Source organism: Chaetura pelagica, unplaced genomic scaffold (assembly GCF_000747805.2).
Source record: "Chaetura pelagica isolate M959 unplaced genomic scaffold, ChaPel_1.0 scaffold28, whole genome shotgun sequence".
In the NCBI taxonomy this organism is placed as follows: Eukaryota; Metazoa; Chordata; class Aves; order Apodiformes; family Apodidae; genus Chaetura; species Chaetura pelagica.
In genome coordinates this window covers 1256093-1274381 of record NW_009954303.1, presented here as the reverse complement: position 1 = coordinate 1274381, position 18289 = coordinate 1256093, and the positions used below count along the sequence as shown (strand labels likewise).

The following is an 18289-nucleotide window of genomic DNA, read 5'->3' as shown; positions in this document are numbered from 1 at the left end:
CCTGCTGATTGTTTTTTTTCTATGGGGCTATGTACAAGCATAGGACAGGCAGCAACTGAGTTTGAAACACCTCTGGTCCAGACAAGGTAGGGCCAGCTCTGATGCAGAAGAATACAGTGGATATTTTGGTTTTGATGCACTGCTTGTCTTTTGCTTGTCTGCATGTGGCCCCAGAGACCAGGCAGGCAACAGGATGTTCGTGCCAGAGACATGGAGCTGCTCCTTCTTGCTCTCCATCTTGCAGTGATCCCTGGAGAAACTCCCTTTGTGCAAGGGTCCTCCTGAGCATTTGGAAAAGGCATCCTTTCCTGTAAGGGAGGATAAGGCTTCAAGTGGGATCTGGGAGCAGTGAGAAGACAGAAGATGCAATAACTGGGGGGACGGAAGGACAGTATGAGGCTGGGGTTTTTTCAGGCCAGGTTTGGGTTTTTTTGCATCTCATTCTGATTTTCCTTCTTGCTGTGTTTCAGCTATGACTTTAAGCCATCCGGGACTTCAGAGCTGGAGGAGGATGAGGGGTTCAGTGACTGGTCCCAGAAGCTTGAGCAGCGCAAACAGAGGTGGGTAGGACACAGTTGTAACAAGGGGAGGGGACTAGTGTGCACAGCAAAAGGACGGGGCAGGATGGGTCCCCTGCACTGCTGGGACAGATGCTCTTGGCCTGCCCTTTGGGCTTGTGGGGAGGAACAGGCTCAGGGACTGCCTCGGGCTACAGGGATGTTTGGATTGTGTTTTGCACTCCAAGCAATGTCAGTCTGCCAAGATGCCTGCATCTGGAGGAGTGACAACAGTGGATTTAAGCCACCTGAGCTGCTGCAGGGACTGAAATGGTGTCTAACATGATCCAGACCAGCCTAAAAAGTTTTAAGTTATTGCTGCTTTCTGTCTCATGGCAGCATAGTGGGTGTTATAACCCCAGTCCACCTTGTGTGTGACTCCTTCAGCAGTGGAAAACAGGCAACAAAAAGCCTTTAGATGTGCTTGTGGGCCAGCTGTATAGTCCCTATCTCCTATCACTCTCCCATTGCTGAGCTGAACCAAATTCCTGCATTAACCACTTCCCTTGGACACCTTCTACCTGCATGTCAGTGCTATGACTCAGCTCTCTTGGCAGCTTGACTTTATAGGGGATGTTACCCTGTGATAACACAGCCTCTTCCTTATCCATGAGACTGAAAAAAATGCCCAAGTTCAATATTTACTACTTAACAAACAGAGCTCTCCTCTTTCTTACTTCTTCCCAAACGTTGCAGCCAGACCACTCTGCAAGCTATACCTTCCCAGCCTTGACCCCACACGCATCACTCAAGCACCTCACCAAGGCACTGCTTATCACATCTTTGCAAACAATTAGAAATCAGCCCCATCTGCATTTCAGTGTGCTGCCTCTTTTTACAAACCCCTTTCAAAGGGCTTGTCCAGAGAGAAAGGCTGCTACTATTCCCTTTTAGGACTTCAAAAGAGAATTAACTGGGAGCATTGCATTATCCTCTCTAGAAATTGCTCCTTTGGTTTTTATGTGATGTTAGTGTTTATTCTGTAGTAGGGCAGGAGGGTGCTGAGCAGGGGTGGTTGCACCCCTGACAGCTGAAAGCCATCAGAGAAGGGCGGTGCTTGCTGGGAGCAGGCTTTTCACAAAAGCTGGGACCACTTCTTAGAGGCTGGCAGTGCCCTCTAAAGTCCTTTGAGCAGCTTTTCCGTTCCTCCTTGCTTACCTGCCTCGCTCAGAGGACAGACTTGGAGTGTGGTGTGAGCCCAGGTAGGTTGTGTATCTGGCTGGGAAGTCCCATGCTGGGACAAGCAGTGCTGTAGCTAACTCCCCTCTCACCTCATTAACTGAATATGGAGCAAATTCTGTTTTTTTAAATGTGTTTCGATAACAGCTCAACTGAGGGGGTGGGAGTGATTGCTCTGCCCTTTGGATGGAGCTAAAACAGCTTGTGCGTCCCCTGAGGGCTTTGGTGCTGAGGCATGTTTTCTTTTTGGTTCTGTTGCCCTGCTTTGTGGGGGACATCTGTGCCCCCACAGCTCTCAGCTGCATGCAGGAGAGTGGAAGCTGGGTCAGACTGACCATCTCCCATACAAAAGGGCTGTGGAGCAAAAGGCATCCTACAGACTGCATCATATCTGGTGGCCTACAGTTTTAATATGAGCTTGACACTTTAGCTGGAGGCACTGCTGGCATCCTGGTTAAAAGAAACTAGTTACCTGGGCTATAAAACCTTCAGAACCCGTTAGCTGTGGGTAACTGTGGTGTTTTGGCAGGATTAGTGGCAAGCCAAGTGAGCCAGCATATGCATCAGCTTTTTCCCTTTGTGGTAGGTTGGGAGGGCTGGCCAGTGGCTGTCCTGTGAGCTGCCTTCCCAGCAGCAGGGATGTGGGTGGAAAAGCATTGCTTGAGGAGTTTTTTGTGTTTTGGTGCTGGCTGCTGAGGCAGAACTAGTGAGTCAGCCTTGCACTTTAGCAGCTGCCCTCTAGCCAGCTCTCTAGCCTTGCTCTCACAGGCCAGGTGATTTTCTAAGAAATGGGTGGAAGGAGAAATCTGTTCTCTGGCCAGGGAAAATAAGATGGCAATAAAATCTTGGTGCACAGCTGTGAGCCAGGAAGAACTCTGGAGTTACGTGCTCCCATCAACTTTGTGCCCAAAGGTAAGGGCTCCTCTGCTTTTGCAAAGCTAATGACTTAAAACACCCCTGGGCCTCCTCCCTGCAGCCTTGGAGACCTAAAGGAATCCTCTTGTACGAACCCTGCTGTCTTGTTTTAAACCTGTGTTTGATGCTCCATGTTGAGCTGATGCTGTGAACCATGGGGCAGTGTCAGATCTGTGTTTGTGCACCAGGATCACAGAGCATGCTGGTTGCCCTGGGATTTTGGCTGTAGCAGAGCAAGGAATTGAGCCAGCACCACGTCATGGTGACAGTGTCCTTTCTGCCTGTCTTTCCTGAGCAGAGGTCAGGACCTGGTGTTGAAGTCTGTCTGATTTCTGTTGTCCTGTGTGTCTTGCCTGTGGTGAGGCTGGAAACGTGCAGATGCCTTCAGCTCTGCCACAACTCTTAATTGATTTATATCCTTGGTATTCAGAGTGATGGGGGTGTGATGTGACTGCTGTTACATCTGGATGCCTGGAACTGTATGGGACCAATGGAAGTGGCTGTGAACCCTGGTATAAAACACCTAGCAAGCTGTAGGCTTGGTGTAGTGGTAAAATGGGATTTTTAGAGGTCTGAGGCACCTGATGGTGTCTGTAGGCTCATAACAACATTATTTGCTTCTTTGACCTCTCTCCCTCACCTCTAGGTTTCCACAACAGTCATATGAAGAAGAGGACGGGGGTGTGAGGGAAGCCAAAGTCAAGCTGGAGCAGATTGAGCTGGATCGGGAAAGCCTGGAGGAGATCCGGGAGGAAAATGTTGTTACTGAGGAGGAGGAAAGGCTGAGCCGAGAGGAAGAACAGGTCCAAGAGCAGGAGGATGAGGAGAGAGCCAAGCAAGAGGTGGGATCATCAGTCATGTCCTTGAAATGCTGAGAAGGAAAGTGCTATTATTTCTCCTATGGTTTGTAGGCAGTGATTAGCTCTTCAGAACTCAAATCTAAATAAATGTTGCTCCTTGTTTTCCTCTCCCCATCCCTTAATGCACCTTTGGAGCACTTTGGCTTGATATATCTCTAAATCTTGCATTGCTCCCAGCTGAGGTTTTCTTGCTTTGCTCTTCTGATGAGGTGTAGTTCCTGTTAAACAAGAGGCAAAGCTGGAACTTGAGTGGTGTGCTGGTCTGCTGGGGTGGTTGAGCTGCTAAAATCTTTGGTATTTTTTTCCCCCAAATCAACACATGAGCTTCTTTCTGGGTCTTTCAAAATTAGGTGATATGAACTCAAAGTTTCTATGCTCATGTGTTTGTTTAGTGTAAAGCAGGAAGCCTGGGAGACAGGAGGAAAATCCCTTTGGTTGCATTTTGACCAGCTCACTCCCTGGCTTGTTAATTTTCTGCACTCAGGAAAAGAAGAGAAGGAGAAATGAAGAAGAGGAACAAACACCAGAAAAACGCCAGAAGGCCCCAAGCCCTGCCAGCCTGGTAGAGGAGGAGCTGTGCTCTGACCACATGGCAGGATGCTCCACCAAGGTCTGTGTTCCTGGGGCCCCTCAGGGGTGGTGGCATCTATCAGAATAGAGCACCTAATTAGTGATGAGGAAAGATGACCCAGAGCTTGTAGTAACATAGGGTGGGGATCCTATTATCCCACTCCTGCTACAGGCTGGGATAAATCACTTGATCTGTTTCCTTCATCTTTCTTGTCAGCCTCCTCTACTCCTGCTTTGCCTGTTGGAGTTGTTGGAGGCTGTAATGGAAGCATGATGTGCTTCCCAATCACATCTGTCTGCATCAATGCTCTTGTGAAACATCCATTTTTTAACACCACCTGTGACTTGCATGTTGTGACTTCTGTTGCGTTTGTTATACATCCTCACTTTTGTGCATGTGCTATTAACTACAATAGCTTCAAAGAAGTGGTTTCTGTAGCAAATGGCTTTTTATCATGTAAGCCCTAAACTTGTTGATCATAGCAGTGAGGGACATGATAAGGAGCCTGGGTACCCTCTTAATCTGTTGTGGGTATTATTATTTTATTTTTTTTTTTTGCATTTGTATCTGTGCTGTTTGCTTCTTAGCCAATATTTCCTGGATGTGGATGGTGGTAAAAGCACTCCTCTTGCACCAGTGAATAGTTCACAAGAGGAAGGTTTCATCATCTGCAACTATCAGATTCTTGCTGTTTATAGAGAAATCTTTAAAAAAACATACAAAAGAGAAAGGGTTTGGATGCAGGCCGTGTGCTAGTGTTAGATTTGAAAAGCTGTGTGAGGGTGGCCAAAGCATATCCCTGGAGTGGGACCAGTGAGAAAATGTGGGAAACGCTTCCAGTGATGAAATTGTCATGTATACATGATATACACGTATATCTTGCTGACCTGGATTTTGCTGCTGCTGCTATGGTTAGTCCAGGGAAAGATTGAGAAATACAGTCTCTGTGGTGATGTCAGAGCTCACCAGCTCACAAAGCTGAACGTAAAGCTGTTCAAGAAAAATGTGAGCTTGGGATATTGCCATAGGATGGGGGCTCTTTACACCCCAGCTAGCAGGGCTTTATGTGAACACGAAGGATGAAAGACATTGACTACCAAGGTGTTTTGGCACGGGATTGCTTAGCAGAAATGTTGCCTCTGCAGTGGGCAGTGAGCTCCCCTGACAGCTGTGGCTCGTGGAGGCCAGATGCACATCTGGGGCAGGCAGATGTTGGAGTGCAGTGTGATGGAGTGGTTGGGGTTCAGAGGGCCAGTGTAGCCTGGGGGCTGAAATGGATGTGTGGTGGCAGGGAGAAGCCTTGCACCAACCCTGGTTTTGTCTCAGACTGCTTGTGGGCTCCGAGTTTTGAGGTTTGCTAAGTGAGCAATGGTGGCTTCTTCTGGCCTTTGGAAAGTGCTTTGGGACCAGAGAAATGCATGACTCATGCAAGGAATTGCCCTACAGGGCAGAGGTGATTTTCAAATAGCTTAGAAAAAGTTTGTTCCCACCTAGATTGTCATGCTGAGATCTATTGTCATCTATGTCTTGTTTTTAGGCCCTTCTGTGTTTAACTTGATGCTCATTTCTGACCTTTTGGAAGCACCTGTGGGTGGTTTGCACCTGTGGGTGGTCTGCACAGCATCTCTCTGGCAGGGTTGGCAAGGTTTTTTCTATTGACATCTTATCTACTTGTTGAAAAGCTGAGACATGGGCAGGCATCTACCTGATTCCCTTTTCAGGTGCTGTTAACATGCCGTGAGGTTCTAGCCTGCCCATCAGTGTCCCAGAGGGATGGGCAACCCATCTCTGATGTCAGGGCTTGGGCAGGCACCAGTTCCTCCAGCACCATTTCCTCCACCAATACCACCAAACCCCTCAATTCCTGGGATACCTGTCACACTGCTGTGCTGGAACTGCAGAGGGGCTCTCCCTAGTGCGTTTCTCTTGGCCAGGCTCGCGCTGTTGGTGGCTGTGGTCTCCTCTTAATGTGCCTTGTGCTTTAGGGCACAGCTGTTAAATCTGTCCTCTCTGTGACACTGTCTTGTCTTTTGCTTAGGTAAAACTTAGCACCAGCATCCTGAAAGTGTCTTAAAATGAGCACTTAGTGTTGTTTTTTATCTGCTAACTTGGTAGGTGATGTTTCCCATGGCACAAGGAGCAGTATACATAGGGAGAAGGCTCCTTGTTACTTGGTTGCTGCTCTGTAGGAGCTGCTGTTAAGAAATGCCTCCTTCCCTGTTTTGACTCGAAAGTGATTTTGTCTGTGTTCTTGCTTTCTGGGGCATGAAAAAGCTGTGAGTTTAGCAACATGTCAGCTTTCCTTTATTCAGTGGTTGTGTAGTGTTTGCTTGCTTTCCTGTCTTGGCCAGAGCTCTTGCACAGGAGCCTCTTGTGCAAAATGCTCTTTTCTGATGGCTTTGCCCATAAGGGCTGCCTTGCTGGGAGCTCCACGTGTTGACTTGCTCTGTCTTTGTGTTTCTTTGGTGCGAGTTGGCTGCCATGGAACTCATGCTTATGCTCCTTCCATGCTTGGCTCCTCTTGTGCAGATGTGGCTGGCAGCACCTCTAGTTTTCCCCCTTGTTTTTCCACACTTGTCACTTTCTTGTGTCTGGCTAAGAAACCAAGTGTCTGAGAAAGATACCTTGAGGAGGGAAAATGCTATTGGTTACTGTTTCAGCTGCCAGTTAAGCTGCATGTTTTTGGCTTGCCCTTGAAACTGTTTGGGCTGCTACTGTGCACTACTGCTTTTGGTTGGGATTGTGCTCAGCTGCCTTGGAGAGGACAAGGAACGAGGGTTGCTCAGTGTGGGAACATGGAGCTGAGTGAGGCATTTCTAATAAAAATCTAGGTGAGGGAGCAGGGAAGAGAAATGTTTGAACTACGGTCAGCCAAGGTGATCTACATTCATCTGAGGTCCATGTACAATAGTAATTATCTTCTCTCTCCCACTTTAGATCACAGACAGAACCGAGTCGCTGAACCGCTCAATAAAGAAAAGGTATCTCTAGGGTTGGTGTGGGCCTTGGGGTAAAGCAGGTCCTGTCCTCCAAATGGAGGATACCAGAGGACCCTGGTTTGGGTATGAACAGAAGTGACAGGCTGCCTGTGGCCCTCAGTCCTTCCTTCTGCCTGAGGTAGTGTGGGATCACCTTAACGCTCTCCTTACTTCTCCAGTAACAGCATAAAGAAGACCCAGCCTCCCCTCCCTGTGTCCAAGATCGATGACAGGCTGGAACAGTACACACAGGCCATTGAGGTGGGCTGATGTACTGTCTCTCTGTCCCCACTCTCCCAGGAGCCCTCTTTGCCAAGTGTTGCTCTCCTACCACACCTCTTAGCCTCATTATCTGGGAGGTGACAACTGAGTCATCTCCCTTTGGATGGGAGCAGCCCTTTCTCCTGACTCTATCTCCCTTTATGGCATAAAGTAGGTTTCTTTAGCAAGCTCCCCCATCCTTTTTTCCTCATGTTCCTTGCTTAAAGGGTGGGAGCATCTGGCAAAAGCTAGAAAAACCCTACAAGTCTCCTTTTATAACCTGTCATCCTCCAGAACCTCCAATTACCAGTGATGGGAGTGCAGGGGAAGAAGGGAAGAAAGCTCATACTCCCTAACAGTGGTCTTCCTCCATGTATTTTCCAGACATCCACAAAGACTCCGAAACCTGTCCGACAGGCCTCTCTTGACCTTCCCACCACAAGCATGATGGTAGCCAGCACAAAAAGCCTCTGGGAGACTGGAGAGGTGGCAGCTCAGTCTGCTGTGAAGTCCTCATCCTGCAAGGTATGGCACTGGTGGGACCTGCCTTGCTCATGCATGGGTGGAGGGGCTGGCCTGTGGGGTGTGCTCCTGTAAGCCTGTTGAGATGGCTCATTGGTTGTGCCCACCAGATCTGAAAGCATCTGTGTTAGAGACTCAATCTCCTTCACCCGCACACAAGGCCAAGACCTCAGGGCTTTGATTCATCTGTGCTAGGGTCCTAAATTGTTTCATGGTGGTACAGCTGGGGATGCCTCTGATACTGGTTGAGGCTTTGCATTGAAATGGGAGTAGATTCAGCTGGTGTGGAAACTGTCTGTGTTCTGCAGGGGCTAGGACTGAGCTCCAGTTGTTGAGCACAAAGTTGGATCTTGTACCAAGATGATAAATCTTGTAAAATGGCAAAATGCTGAGAGCATTATATGTTGCACTTAGTTTCACTTTCTAGTCATTGTCAGTGAGGCTGATTGTTTAACACACAGGTTGCAAGCCTGTATTTTTGTGAGCAGAATACCTTCCATATAAAAAACCCTTCATGTTAGTATGTTTTAAATAGTTAAACTTAGGAAAACACACGTTGTATTTCAGATCCAAGCTCTAGTTGAAGAGAGTAAGAAAGAGGAAATCATAGGATCTACGTGGAATAGGAAGATATTTTCACAGTCAAGGGTTTTAGCTGCAGCTGTTGCATGTCACGTGATGTGATATTGGGAATAAAAAGGAGATGGGATATGTAGGTTTGAAAAGGATGTGAACAAAGGTGTGTTCAGCAGTGGTTGTAGTGAAGGGTAACGAGAACATAATCTTCTCAGGATATTGTGGCTGGAGACATCGTGAGTAAAAGAAGCCTTTGGGAACAGAAGGGCAATCCCAAACCTGAGACCAGCATCAAGGTGAGTTAGTATCTGTGTGAGTATGAAAGCACTTCCTCTGCTGTGAAAAAGGAAAGAGCTCTTAGCTGGGTTTGGAAGTACTGAGAAGATGAAAAGGGCTCTTGAATAGCATGTTGTTCTCAGGCTGTGAGTTGGGAGCCCCAGACTTCAAGGCAAAAATTGTACTGCAGATGTGAGTTACTTTGCTCTTGTGCTTTTTTAGTGTGGAGAGTAAAACATGCAAAGTTAAGTGGAACTGAACCTAAGACAGTATCAATGTTTGGGATCTTGTGCCTACTGGTACATTTGTGGGAATCCTATTAAAATGCAGCAAGCAGCTGCTACTCAAACTGCCTAGGCTGGGAGAGGGAGACTGAAAGACCTTGTTTGTTCCTGGATCAGTACTGCTGGCAGTATGTGGTAAATGAAACTGGCTCTTGCCATGGGTGCAACCCACCCTGGCTTGGGGGCTTGGGGCTCTGGGTGGAGCCCTCCCTTATTATGCCTGGCATTGCATCTTCCCTTTTCTACCACACATCTCACCCTTGCTGTGTTACCTTACACTTACAGAAACTGGTGGTCAGTCTGTGCAAAGAGTTGAGGTGGAAAGGACAGGAAGGGAGTACAGAGTAGGCTGTCTCCAAGCCCCCTGGGGTAATAGATAACTGTATCAGATGCTTCTCTGTCTTCAGTTGTTTGATCTTGACTGCCTATTTAAGGGAGAAAACATGCTGATTCAGGCTGTTTCTTTCTCTTCCCTCTCAGTCCACTCCTGGCAAAAAGTATAAATTTGTTGCAACAGGCCATGGCCAGTACAAGAAGGTGTTGCTAGAGGATGCTGCAGAGCAATAGCAGGTCTGGAGAACTCATTAATCAGGTAGGTGGGTATGGTCTTGCACTGTGTAATAAAATCATGCTGTTCTGGTGAGACATTGGGGCTGTTTCTGCCAGCTACACTTTGGGTGAGTTGGAAGGTACTGGAGGTAACAGCTGGAGCCTTGCTGCTGGGCAAACACCTGACTTTCTGAGCTGGGAGGGAGTGGATGTGCGGTGGAGATTTGTTTGGGTCTTTGACTTTCAGATGCTGCTAGGAAACTGGACACCTGTGTTAGTTTAATCTGCAGAATAAGTCCCTTAGCTACTGCCATTTGGGTGAAGATGTGTTTGCCTTTGCTAGTTCAAAGGAACAATCTATTTGCTGTTTTTTCTTATGCTCTCTTACGTTGCAAGGAGAAGTAGATAGCTGGAGGTCATTCTGGCTGAGCATGGGGACTCATGTACTGCTGAAATTCACACACTTCTTAGGTCTAATTCCCCAAGTTACTGATTTAATCAGGGGAAAAAACTTTAAATTATTTCAGTAACCTCTTGGAACCAGTCCCTAATAGGCCTGTAGTAGGGAAGACATGAACATCTGCTGTGCTGGGTGGACCAACAGAGCAGAAGGGACTGTCCTCTAATGTGTAGTCAGTGGGAAGGCTGAGCTGGGTTGCTGTTTCTGTCCTCTTGAAACTGTCTTTGGATCTTGTGCTTGTATTGTGTTTATGTAATAGATATCCTGGTGTTATCATGAGTGGTTGATAGTACAGGGTAGCAGCAATAAGGAGGAATGGCATAGAGGGAGGTGATAACTGGCTGGATCCAACCAGGCAGCATCTGGCACTGTGAGAAGAGAGGAAGTTGTTGGGGTGAAAATAAGATCATTCCTTTTTTTTTTCCTGCTATAAAAAAAAGCTTTATTTCATAGCCAAGTTTATAAATAGCTCTGTCTGCTACAATACACCTTTTGTTTTTGAATTCTTCTAGGGACTGTGTTTCTTCTTTTTTTTTGTTGTTTCTTGTTTGTTTTTCCCCTCAAGGACCTGGCTTTTGAGTGCAGCATATTGTTCTGTGGGTTTGGGGTTTTTTCCCTTTCTTGGTGCTCATTTATAAGAGAAGCTCTCTTGAGTGCCACTTGGAGATGGGTAGCAGTAGAAACCCAAGCCTGCCCAAAGCTATGTTTTTAGATGTAAACAAGGAGGAACCGACTGTTCTTCTATCCTCAATTTTCATCTCTGCCTGTGATTTCCAGAAACCTATTTTAAGGTCTCCTCTTTAATCAGTCCTCTTCTTTCTCCTAAAAGTTGTTTTGATGCACCAGTTGGGATCTTAGTGAGCGTCAGTTTTTTATAGCAAACAGGTTTTCCTAGGTTATCCACAGTTTTTTTTGCCCTACCTGGGAGTCTGCAAACAGCTTGAAGCAAAGTGCCTTCATCTCTGATCTTTTTTCCAGCATCCTTTTGTGAAAGGCCAGTAACTGTCACAGAATGTCCTCTAGGATCCACCTACTGCTCCAAAGAACCACTGCACAGCGCTATTTCCCTATGGGCTCATTCACAAGGAAGGTTTCTTTTGACTGAATAGCAAAATGACTGGTACCTTGGAGGATCTTGGCTGTTCTGTATGCTGACAGGTGCCTGCTTTCCAGCTCCTCTCCATCCCCCTGAACTATGTTCAACCTTTTCCCTACTTCAGGATGCTTTCGTGGTTGCTTTTTTGCTCCCAAACCCTTCTGGCTCAGCCCTGTGTCACTTGCTCAACACCACCTTATCAGCTTTCTCATTGCTTGAGCACAGGTAATTTTTCTTCATCCTCACCCTTCCTGAGCTGCAGGACCTCTGAGCAGGCCGTGGGGCAAGAGGTTTTCTGTAAGTGGCAATTTAGGCTCTTACCAACTGCTGAAGGCTGTTGGACATTGGAAAATAACTGAGCTCTGTCTTCAGCAGCATTCCCCTTCCCTCACTCAGCATGGTGGTTCAAACTGGGACATGCTGCAATGGCTCCCAACTGCTGGTAGAAATCTTCTCTTGCCTCCAAGCATCTCTTCTCTCCTCTGCAATGCTCTTGTCCAGGTCTGTCTCTGAAGGACTCACCATGTTTGATGTATACCTCTACCCTTCAGTCTCGGGGCAGAAAGGCTAAACCATGCAACCAGACTTGCCTTCCTCTGCTTCCCACTGTGGGCTTCACTCTCCCCATGGCAATTCTTCATCCTCTGTCCCCGTGCTGGGGGGCTGGGCTGTGGAAGACCAGCAGATGCAGCATAAGCCTTTCCTCATCACCGTGTGTGAGTTGCTGGTTTGTTCTGGGTGGTTGTCCTTGCTGCAGGACAAAGTGGATTAAAGTACAATTGCTTCTGAAATCATCTTCCCTGGTCAGATTAATTTAGTCTCCCAGGTTCAATCAGTATTGGCTCTTCTGCTTCACCCTAATGCTGTGAATCTTGTGAGTGCTGTGAGTCTTGAAGACTCTTATGCATGGGCATCCAACTATCTGCATTACAGTAAAGTCCCACTTCATCACGACGTGGTAAGGTCATCTTTATCTGCATTAGACATTCTACGTGTTTTCAGCTGCACTTCTGGTTTTGTATGGCTGCATGGATCTTCATAGCCTTCTCCTGGAGTATGTTGAATTTTCCTGCAAAGGCTCACCTGGGATCCACTAATTTCCAACATACCTCTTCTCAGCTCTTTCCTGGAAAACTGTAAGATCAGAGAAATCCAAGCTTTAGATACTTAGATTATTCTTTTTTTTTCTTTTTTCTGTTCCCTTGAAATAGAGAAGGGGTTACAAGAGAGAGGGTAAGACCAGCAAAATGAAAACTTCAGTGATGGTTCGATTATAACTGAGCTCTTCTGATTGCATCATTACAAAATTGGAACATTTCAAAAGGCAAATGGGGCTTTTGGGTTTGTTTCCAAGTCTGTTTGCAGCTTGGCTTGAGGAAATCTTGGTCGGCTCCATATCCTTTGCACACAAAGAGACTGTAAAGAGTTGTGCATCAAGTTTCCTATTTGGACTAAACATAGCAATCCTGTATTAGCTGTGTAGGAATATCCCAGCATATGATCAAGTCCCTTGAGCAGCAGAAATAGCTGATCTCCAGCTTTCATGCTTGTAAGCTTGGTGGTGATGGAGATGCAAAGGGTGACTAATGCTGGAAAGCACAGTTGTCTCTCTGGATGGACAGAGTTGTGGACTTGATTTTAAGTACTCTTTTTTTTTTTTTTCAGGACATCAGGCACCAGTAGGTGTGCAACCATTATGATGCCTCTGAAAGTGGGACTACATGTGGCTAGCAGGAGCAAACAGCTTCTTGTTAGATACACAGTTGGATGCCCACATGCTGGAGAAGGCTTTTACTGGTTATCATGAAAGCACTACCCCCCAACTGTACTTAAAATGCACTGTAAAATAGAATTTGATAACTGCAACAAAGTTAGTATTCTGTAGGCTATGATTTAATAAACTGACCTAGGAGGACATCAGATGGTGATGTCCAGTGTTTTAGGCAGGGAAACTGCCATGTGCAAGCAGCCTGGATATCTTCTGCTGTCCCTTGTCAGTGCCTTGAGTGATAGGATGAATCTTGTTCCCAGTAAGGGGTGTGAGGTGCCCTCCACAGTACTTTCAGTGGAGAAGCTAAAGAGATGATGTGTACTCTCTTTGAGTTCAGGTTCTAAGAATTTCTAGAGATGTGGAGCAACCCACTTTCATTCATGTGGTCTCATGTACAATGGCTTTGTTTATTTCTAGGATTTCTCTTGGTCTTAAACACAAAATAAATTCAGATTCTATCATCTTCCTGTAAACTGGGTTTTTTCTACAGGCAATCTGTCCTCTTCACTCTGTGCCTCCCTTCTCTTCCCCATGTTGCTCCACACAGTGTTTGTCATTGGCTTTTTTTAGAACAAGTGCATGTTTGTTTTCCTGGCTCAGGATCTGTGGATGTGGTGTGTTATGTGTTTAAGCTTATAGACATATGGAGAGTAATCCTTAAACCTACAGCATGAGGCTGCTGCCTTGGAGGGGTTTTATTTAACTTTGTTTCCTTACACTTGGCTCTGTTGGGCAGTAGACCTCTGCATAGGTTCTCTTGCTTGGGACCCTGTAGAAAACTCCAGAGATGTGGGCCTGGTGAAGCAGCCTGGCTTCAGTTGACTGACCATCCTGATGCTGTTCTGTTAAAGCTTTTGGTATGTTCCTCAGCCACTTTTGGTTTAAACCTTCCCACCTCAAACACGGTGGTGATCTTTGTCATGGGTTTGGCAGCCAGCTCCTTCAGTTTCCGGGCATCAAAGCGTGGCTTGTGCAGAAGGATGGGTAAGCGGCGGGGAAGAAAGCAGCTTTCCTGCTTATGCAGCTTCTTCTCTTCTGCTTGCTGCTTCTCCCTTTTGTTGATTGTCACCTGATATAAGATAGCATCCCACATTCTTGTGGCCCTTGATTTAAACAGCATGCAGTCTTGACTGATGATGGCTTGAGAGCCATTGTTTTCCTTGCTCCCTTCCTCCTGTCCCAGCTCTCTCGGTTTGGGCTCTGGGGAGCTGGGTGCTTCTGGCTGCACAAGCAGATGCTTTCTGAGGCGTCGCCAGCCACCAGTGTTTGCTCCAGGAGGTCTTGCTGCTTCCACTGATGGTGGTAGTTCTGGCTCAGCTTTGTGGGGAGGGTTGGTGTTTGGTAAACTGGGGGTTGTATGTGGTTGAATGACATGTTCTGCCTCAGTGTCTGTAGAGGTGGCCCACACACTGTCAGCTTGTGCTGGCATTGCTGTGTCTGGGTGGGCTTGCCTCCAAGGAGTGTTGGGTGTTGATGTTTTTAGGATGTTGCCATCTTGCTCAGGTAATTCAGAAGCTGTCTCTGATACAGATATTTCTGTGTCATTTCCATGGGTGATAGGCTTATTGCTGTGGGTGTCAGGGTTGCTGGGCTTGGGTGAAGGGGCTCTGATGGACTCTTCATCAGGAGCAGACTTGCATTCCTTAGGAGGCTCTGCCTCTGCAGCAGAAAGGAGAGGAAGGTCCAGTGTGGGAGCTGTGGCCTTACTGTTGTTTAGTAGGGTGAGTTTCTGCCCTGGACATGGCTCAGAGTAGCTTATTTCAGCTAATGGAGAGGAAGGCCTTTTGTCCTCATGGCTGGTGGTTACTTGGATCTGATCTGATATGGGTGTTTTAGCCCTGGGTGGCTTGACACTGTGGAAGTAAGTGTGCACCTTGGTGACATGGGTAACCTCGGGTGCCATTTCTTTACTGGGCATACTGGTAGAAGGAGGCTGAGGGACAACAAATATAGAAGGGTCACCTGGAGAGGAAAGGTCAGTGTCCATACCTTCAGGCTGCTGTGGAGTCTTGGGACCACTGGGCTTGTGTAGCATAGGCATGGCTGGGGGGGTGGTGAGCCTGAGGTGCTCAGCAATGCGCCTCTGCTCCGTGACCTTCAGCATGAAGGGTTTGCTCTTCCTGAAAGGGGAGGGGACACGGTGGGTGACAGGCTTGGCAGAGGGGGTGACATGGGTAACCTCGGGTGCCATTTCTTTACTGGGCATACTGGTAGAAGGAGGCTGAGGGACAACAAATATAGAAGGGTCACCTGGAGAGGAAAGGTCAGTGTCCATACCTTCAGGCTGCTGTGGAGTCTTGGGACCACTGGGCTTGTGTAGCATAGGCATGGCTGGGGGGGTGGTGAGCCTGAGGTGCTCAGCAATGCGCCTCTGCTCCGTGACCTTCAGCATGAAGGGTTTGCTCTTCCTGAAAGGGGAGGGGACACGGTGGGTGACAGGCTTGACAGAGGGGTGGGTCGGGAGGCTGGTGGAAGGGGCTGCTGTGGTGTCGGGGGTCTCTGCTGGGGGAGCGCCTTCATCGTGCTCTAGGTCAGAGTTGGCCTCGTTCACAGGTGAGAGGCTGGACCGAAAGGACTTGGCTTGCTCTGAAGCTAGGACAGCATTTTTCTTGGCTGCCTTCTTCAGCAGCCGCTGGAGCCGCAGGTTGTCCTTCCCAGGCTTTGGTAGGGTGGGAGGGGGAGAAAGGTGGTGGCGGGTAGGAGCAGGCTGGATGGAGGATGTTACTGTTACCAGCATTGTCATCTCCTGAAAGAAAACACAAAGCTTAGAGTTGGTGTGGGTTTAGCCCTGTGCTAGATGCTGAAGCGTTCATACATAAGGCCTCCTCTTCCTCTCTCTGAAAGCTGAGTATAGAGCCAGTATTGTGGGAGAAGAGCATCAGTCTTAGTCTCTCAAGGTAGCCTTAGCCAGTCTTGAAGGTGATGTGGCAGGCAAGAGATGTACTGGGAGGAAGCTGTGTTGTCAAACCTGGAGCCTCTCCTGCTCCTGGCATTAGTGCAAAATCCAGTGAGAGCTCCTTGGGACACCAGATGTTCATGTCTTGGCAAGTCCTAACAGGATTTAGAAGAAAATGTCAAGAGAGACAGAGCAGGTCTGATATTCTGAAGGTTTGAAACATTCTCCAGAGGCCCCATCAGGAACGTGTTATAGCATTTCAAATTCCAGTCATTAATACTCTAATACAATATGCTACGTACGACAGAACAGCCATAATCTACATGTATCGGTTGAGTCAAAGTCAACACTGGCCTTGATCGATTTCAGCTGGCAGAAAAACATCCTTGTGAAACACAGGACTTAAAAGCTACATTTATCTGGTGAGAAAGTGCTTTGTCACAATACTGACTCTGACTGGTGGCTCTTTGCTGCATGAGGCACAGTGGAAACCTTCTCTTTCTGCACTCAGCTGAAGATAAAACCTGGTTTTCTCTTGGAGAGCATTGCCACTGTCCTCCCTGTATCACTCATCCTTCAGTGAAACAGAAATGAGTTGTGGTATGAGTTGGGTCTTATCTCCAATGGCAATTGCAGCTGGACCCCTTTTGGCCAAGTGTTGCTCCTGGGAGGATGTACAGCTGCTTTTACTGCTCTGTGTTGCTAAAGCACCATCATCTCTTCTTTCTGATGAGCACCAGCCAGATTTCCTTCAGTTGAGTGAAGGTCTGTGTTGGGTGTAGAAAGATAAAACTAGTCTCCGTTCATCTCTTACTCAGGAAGAGAAAGTTTGAGGAACACCAAGCACCCAGCCTCTGACCTGCCATGACACTTGGACAGCCCCCTAAAAGAAATCTGACTCTGCCCTGGCTGCCATTCAGCACAGAGCTGTGGAGCTTTGCTATTAAATGAGACTGAAATCACTGAGCCCCTTTATCCTTGATGCTGGATGCAACTGAGCATCCTGAAGGAAGGAAGAGGAGGTGGGGTGATGTCAGGGCTTGCCCAGAGGGGCTATTGCATGTGCTTTTCTGTTTCTTGTGGCTCCCAACTCACTCTGGTTAATGTGCCTGTGTAAGACAATACCTGCTGTGCCAGAAAATTATTTTGAATAAAACTCTCACAATTGCAGAACAGTTACTTGCACTTGAGTTCCTAGTGTTGCCTTTGGGCTTGCAGCTCTTAGTACCGGGTTGGGAAGCTGGTCTGTACCAAGCAGGCAGGTGGGGTAGCTGCCAAAGCTGGTTGTGGACTAGGGAGAGAAGGGTGACTGTTCCACAAACACAAAAATGCAGCAGCAAACGGAAGCACTGAAGAGTTGGCATGTGGGGAACAAAGCCTTCAAGGTCCAGCCCTCACCATGGTCATGGACAAGCTGTCTTCCAGAGCAGAGGCTGTGCTGGGCAAAGTCTGGGCAGTGTCTAGCAAATGCTACACTGCTATCAACTGATGCATTTATTTTGGCTGCAGGTAATGGAAACCTCCCCCTGTTTTGGTGAGAGGATTTGTGCCAGCTGGGAGTGACAACTGTTGGTCATTCCCAGTGGTTTATTAGCTTCAGGCAAAAGTTTGGGATTAGGACGTGCTCTATTCCAAGAGCTACTCCTAAAAACAAGTCCACACTGGCCCAAAAAAAAAAGGCTGAGAGACCATTCATTCATCATATACTTGCACTCTGGGTATCTCTGCATATTCTAGGTTCTCCTGGTTCAGAAAGATAAAATGCCTCTGTTGGAGAGGTGCATACTTGCTGTTGTGCAACTCTACTCTGGTTCTGTTTGTATAGGAACTGATAATTGCTTGGGTGATTTTTATCTGCTGCAAGGTGAGCTAGTACATGCATCTGATGTTAGGATTGTGGAATGATTTAATCTGCTCCTGTTTAATGTGGTCCCACAGACAGCCTGTACTACAAGATGAGCTGTGGTCTAGCAGCACTGATAAGACAGAATTATAAGCTGGACCTGCTTCAGGTTTGTTGTATTGAGAATACTAAAGAGGCAGGGCAGTGAACTTCCTAGCTACTGATCAGCCCTTTGAGTGTTTTCCTTGTCCTGTGGATGGCTGCAAAATGCAGCTTCACACATGGGCCAGAGCAGGATCTTCCCTGGGATTTGTTGTGAACTGTCAGATGTTATTGAGAACGGCATGGGGGTTGATGGACTGGGAAGGTTGGATATGATCTCCATGCACCAAGAAAACTTGCCCTCTGTTCCCAAAGTTAAAGGCTGTTCTGTACCACATAACCTCAAGATTTGTGGTCTTTTGAAATAGTCTGTGCTCTTAAAAATCACTCTCGCTGCTATCGCAGCATCCCATCTGATGTGAAACCTGCTGTGCTGTGGGTCTTGGAAACCTTGTGGGTGGTAGCTTCACACCATGTGACTGTGCCAGAGTCTGTGTTTGACTGGTGAAGCAGCAAGATGCTAAGAGACTGTGAAAGGAAATCAGCTTTTAATTTATTTGCCTTCCCTGTCATGCTTGGCTCAGTTTGAGTCT

At 47.4% G+C, this 18289-nt stretch overlaps 2 protein-coding genes across 2 annotated transcripts in view; one reads left to right on the top strand and one right to left on the bottom strand.

Annotated features, from left to right (window-relative positions):
• The window catches only part of LSP1 (lymphocyte-specific protein 1), a 41952-nt gene extending 32386 nt beyond the window's left edge, over nucleotides 1-9566 (top strand). Inside the window, exons 3-10 of the mRNA XM_010003885.1 lie at nucleotides 471-560; nucleotides 3298-3493; nucleotides 3996-4121; nucleotides 7020-7063; nucleotides 7240-7321; nucleotides 7706-7846; nucleotides 8635-8715; nucleotides 9460-9566. Of these exons, the coding sequence (XP_010002187.1) occupies nucleotides 471-560; nucleotides 3298-3493; nucleotides 3996-4121; nucleotides 7020-7063; nucleotides 7240-7321; nucleotides 7706-7846; nucleotides 8635-8715; nucleotides 9460-9546 (847 nt within the window). The 3' untranslated portion in view covers nucleotides 9547-9566. The remainder of the gene's footprint in view (nucleotides 1-470; nucleotides 561-3297; nucleotides 3494-3995; nucleotides 4122-7019; nucleotides 7064-7239; nucleotides 7322-7705; nucleotides 7847-8634; nucleotides 8716-9459) is intronic.
• A 4103-nt stretch (nucleotides 9567-13669) lies between these two features.
• PRR33 (proline rich 33) lies at nucleotides 13670-17158 on the bottom strand. Its single transcript, XM_010003902.1, has 4 exons — nucleotides 17150-17158; nucleotides 16980-17042; nucleotides 14663-15601; nucleotides 13670-13924 (listed from the first exon to the last, which is right to left on the bottom strand). Exons 1-4 carry the CDS (start codon nucleotides 17156-17158, stop codon nucleotides 13670-13672), a joined length of 1266 nt encoding a protein of 421 aa, XP_010002204.1.
• Between the last annotated feature and the right edge of the window lie 1131 nt (nucleotides 17159-18289).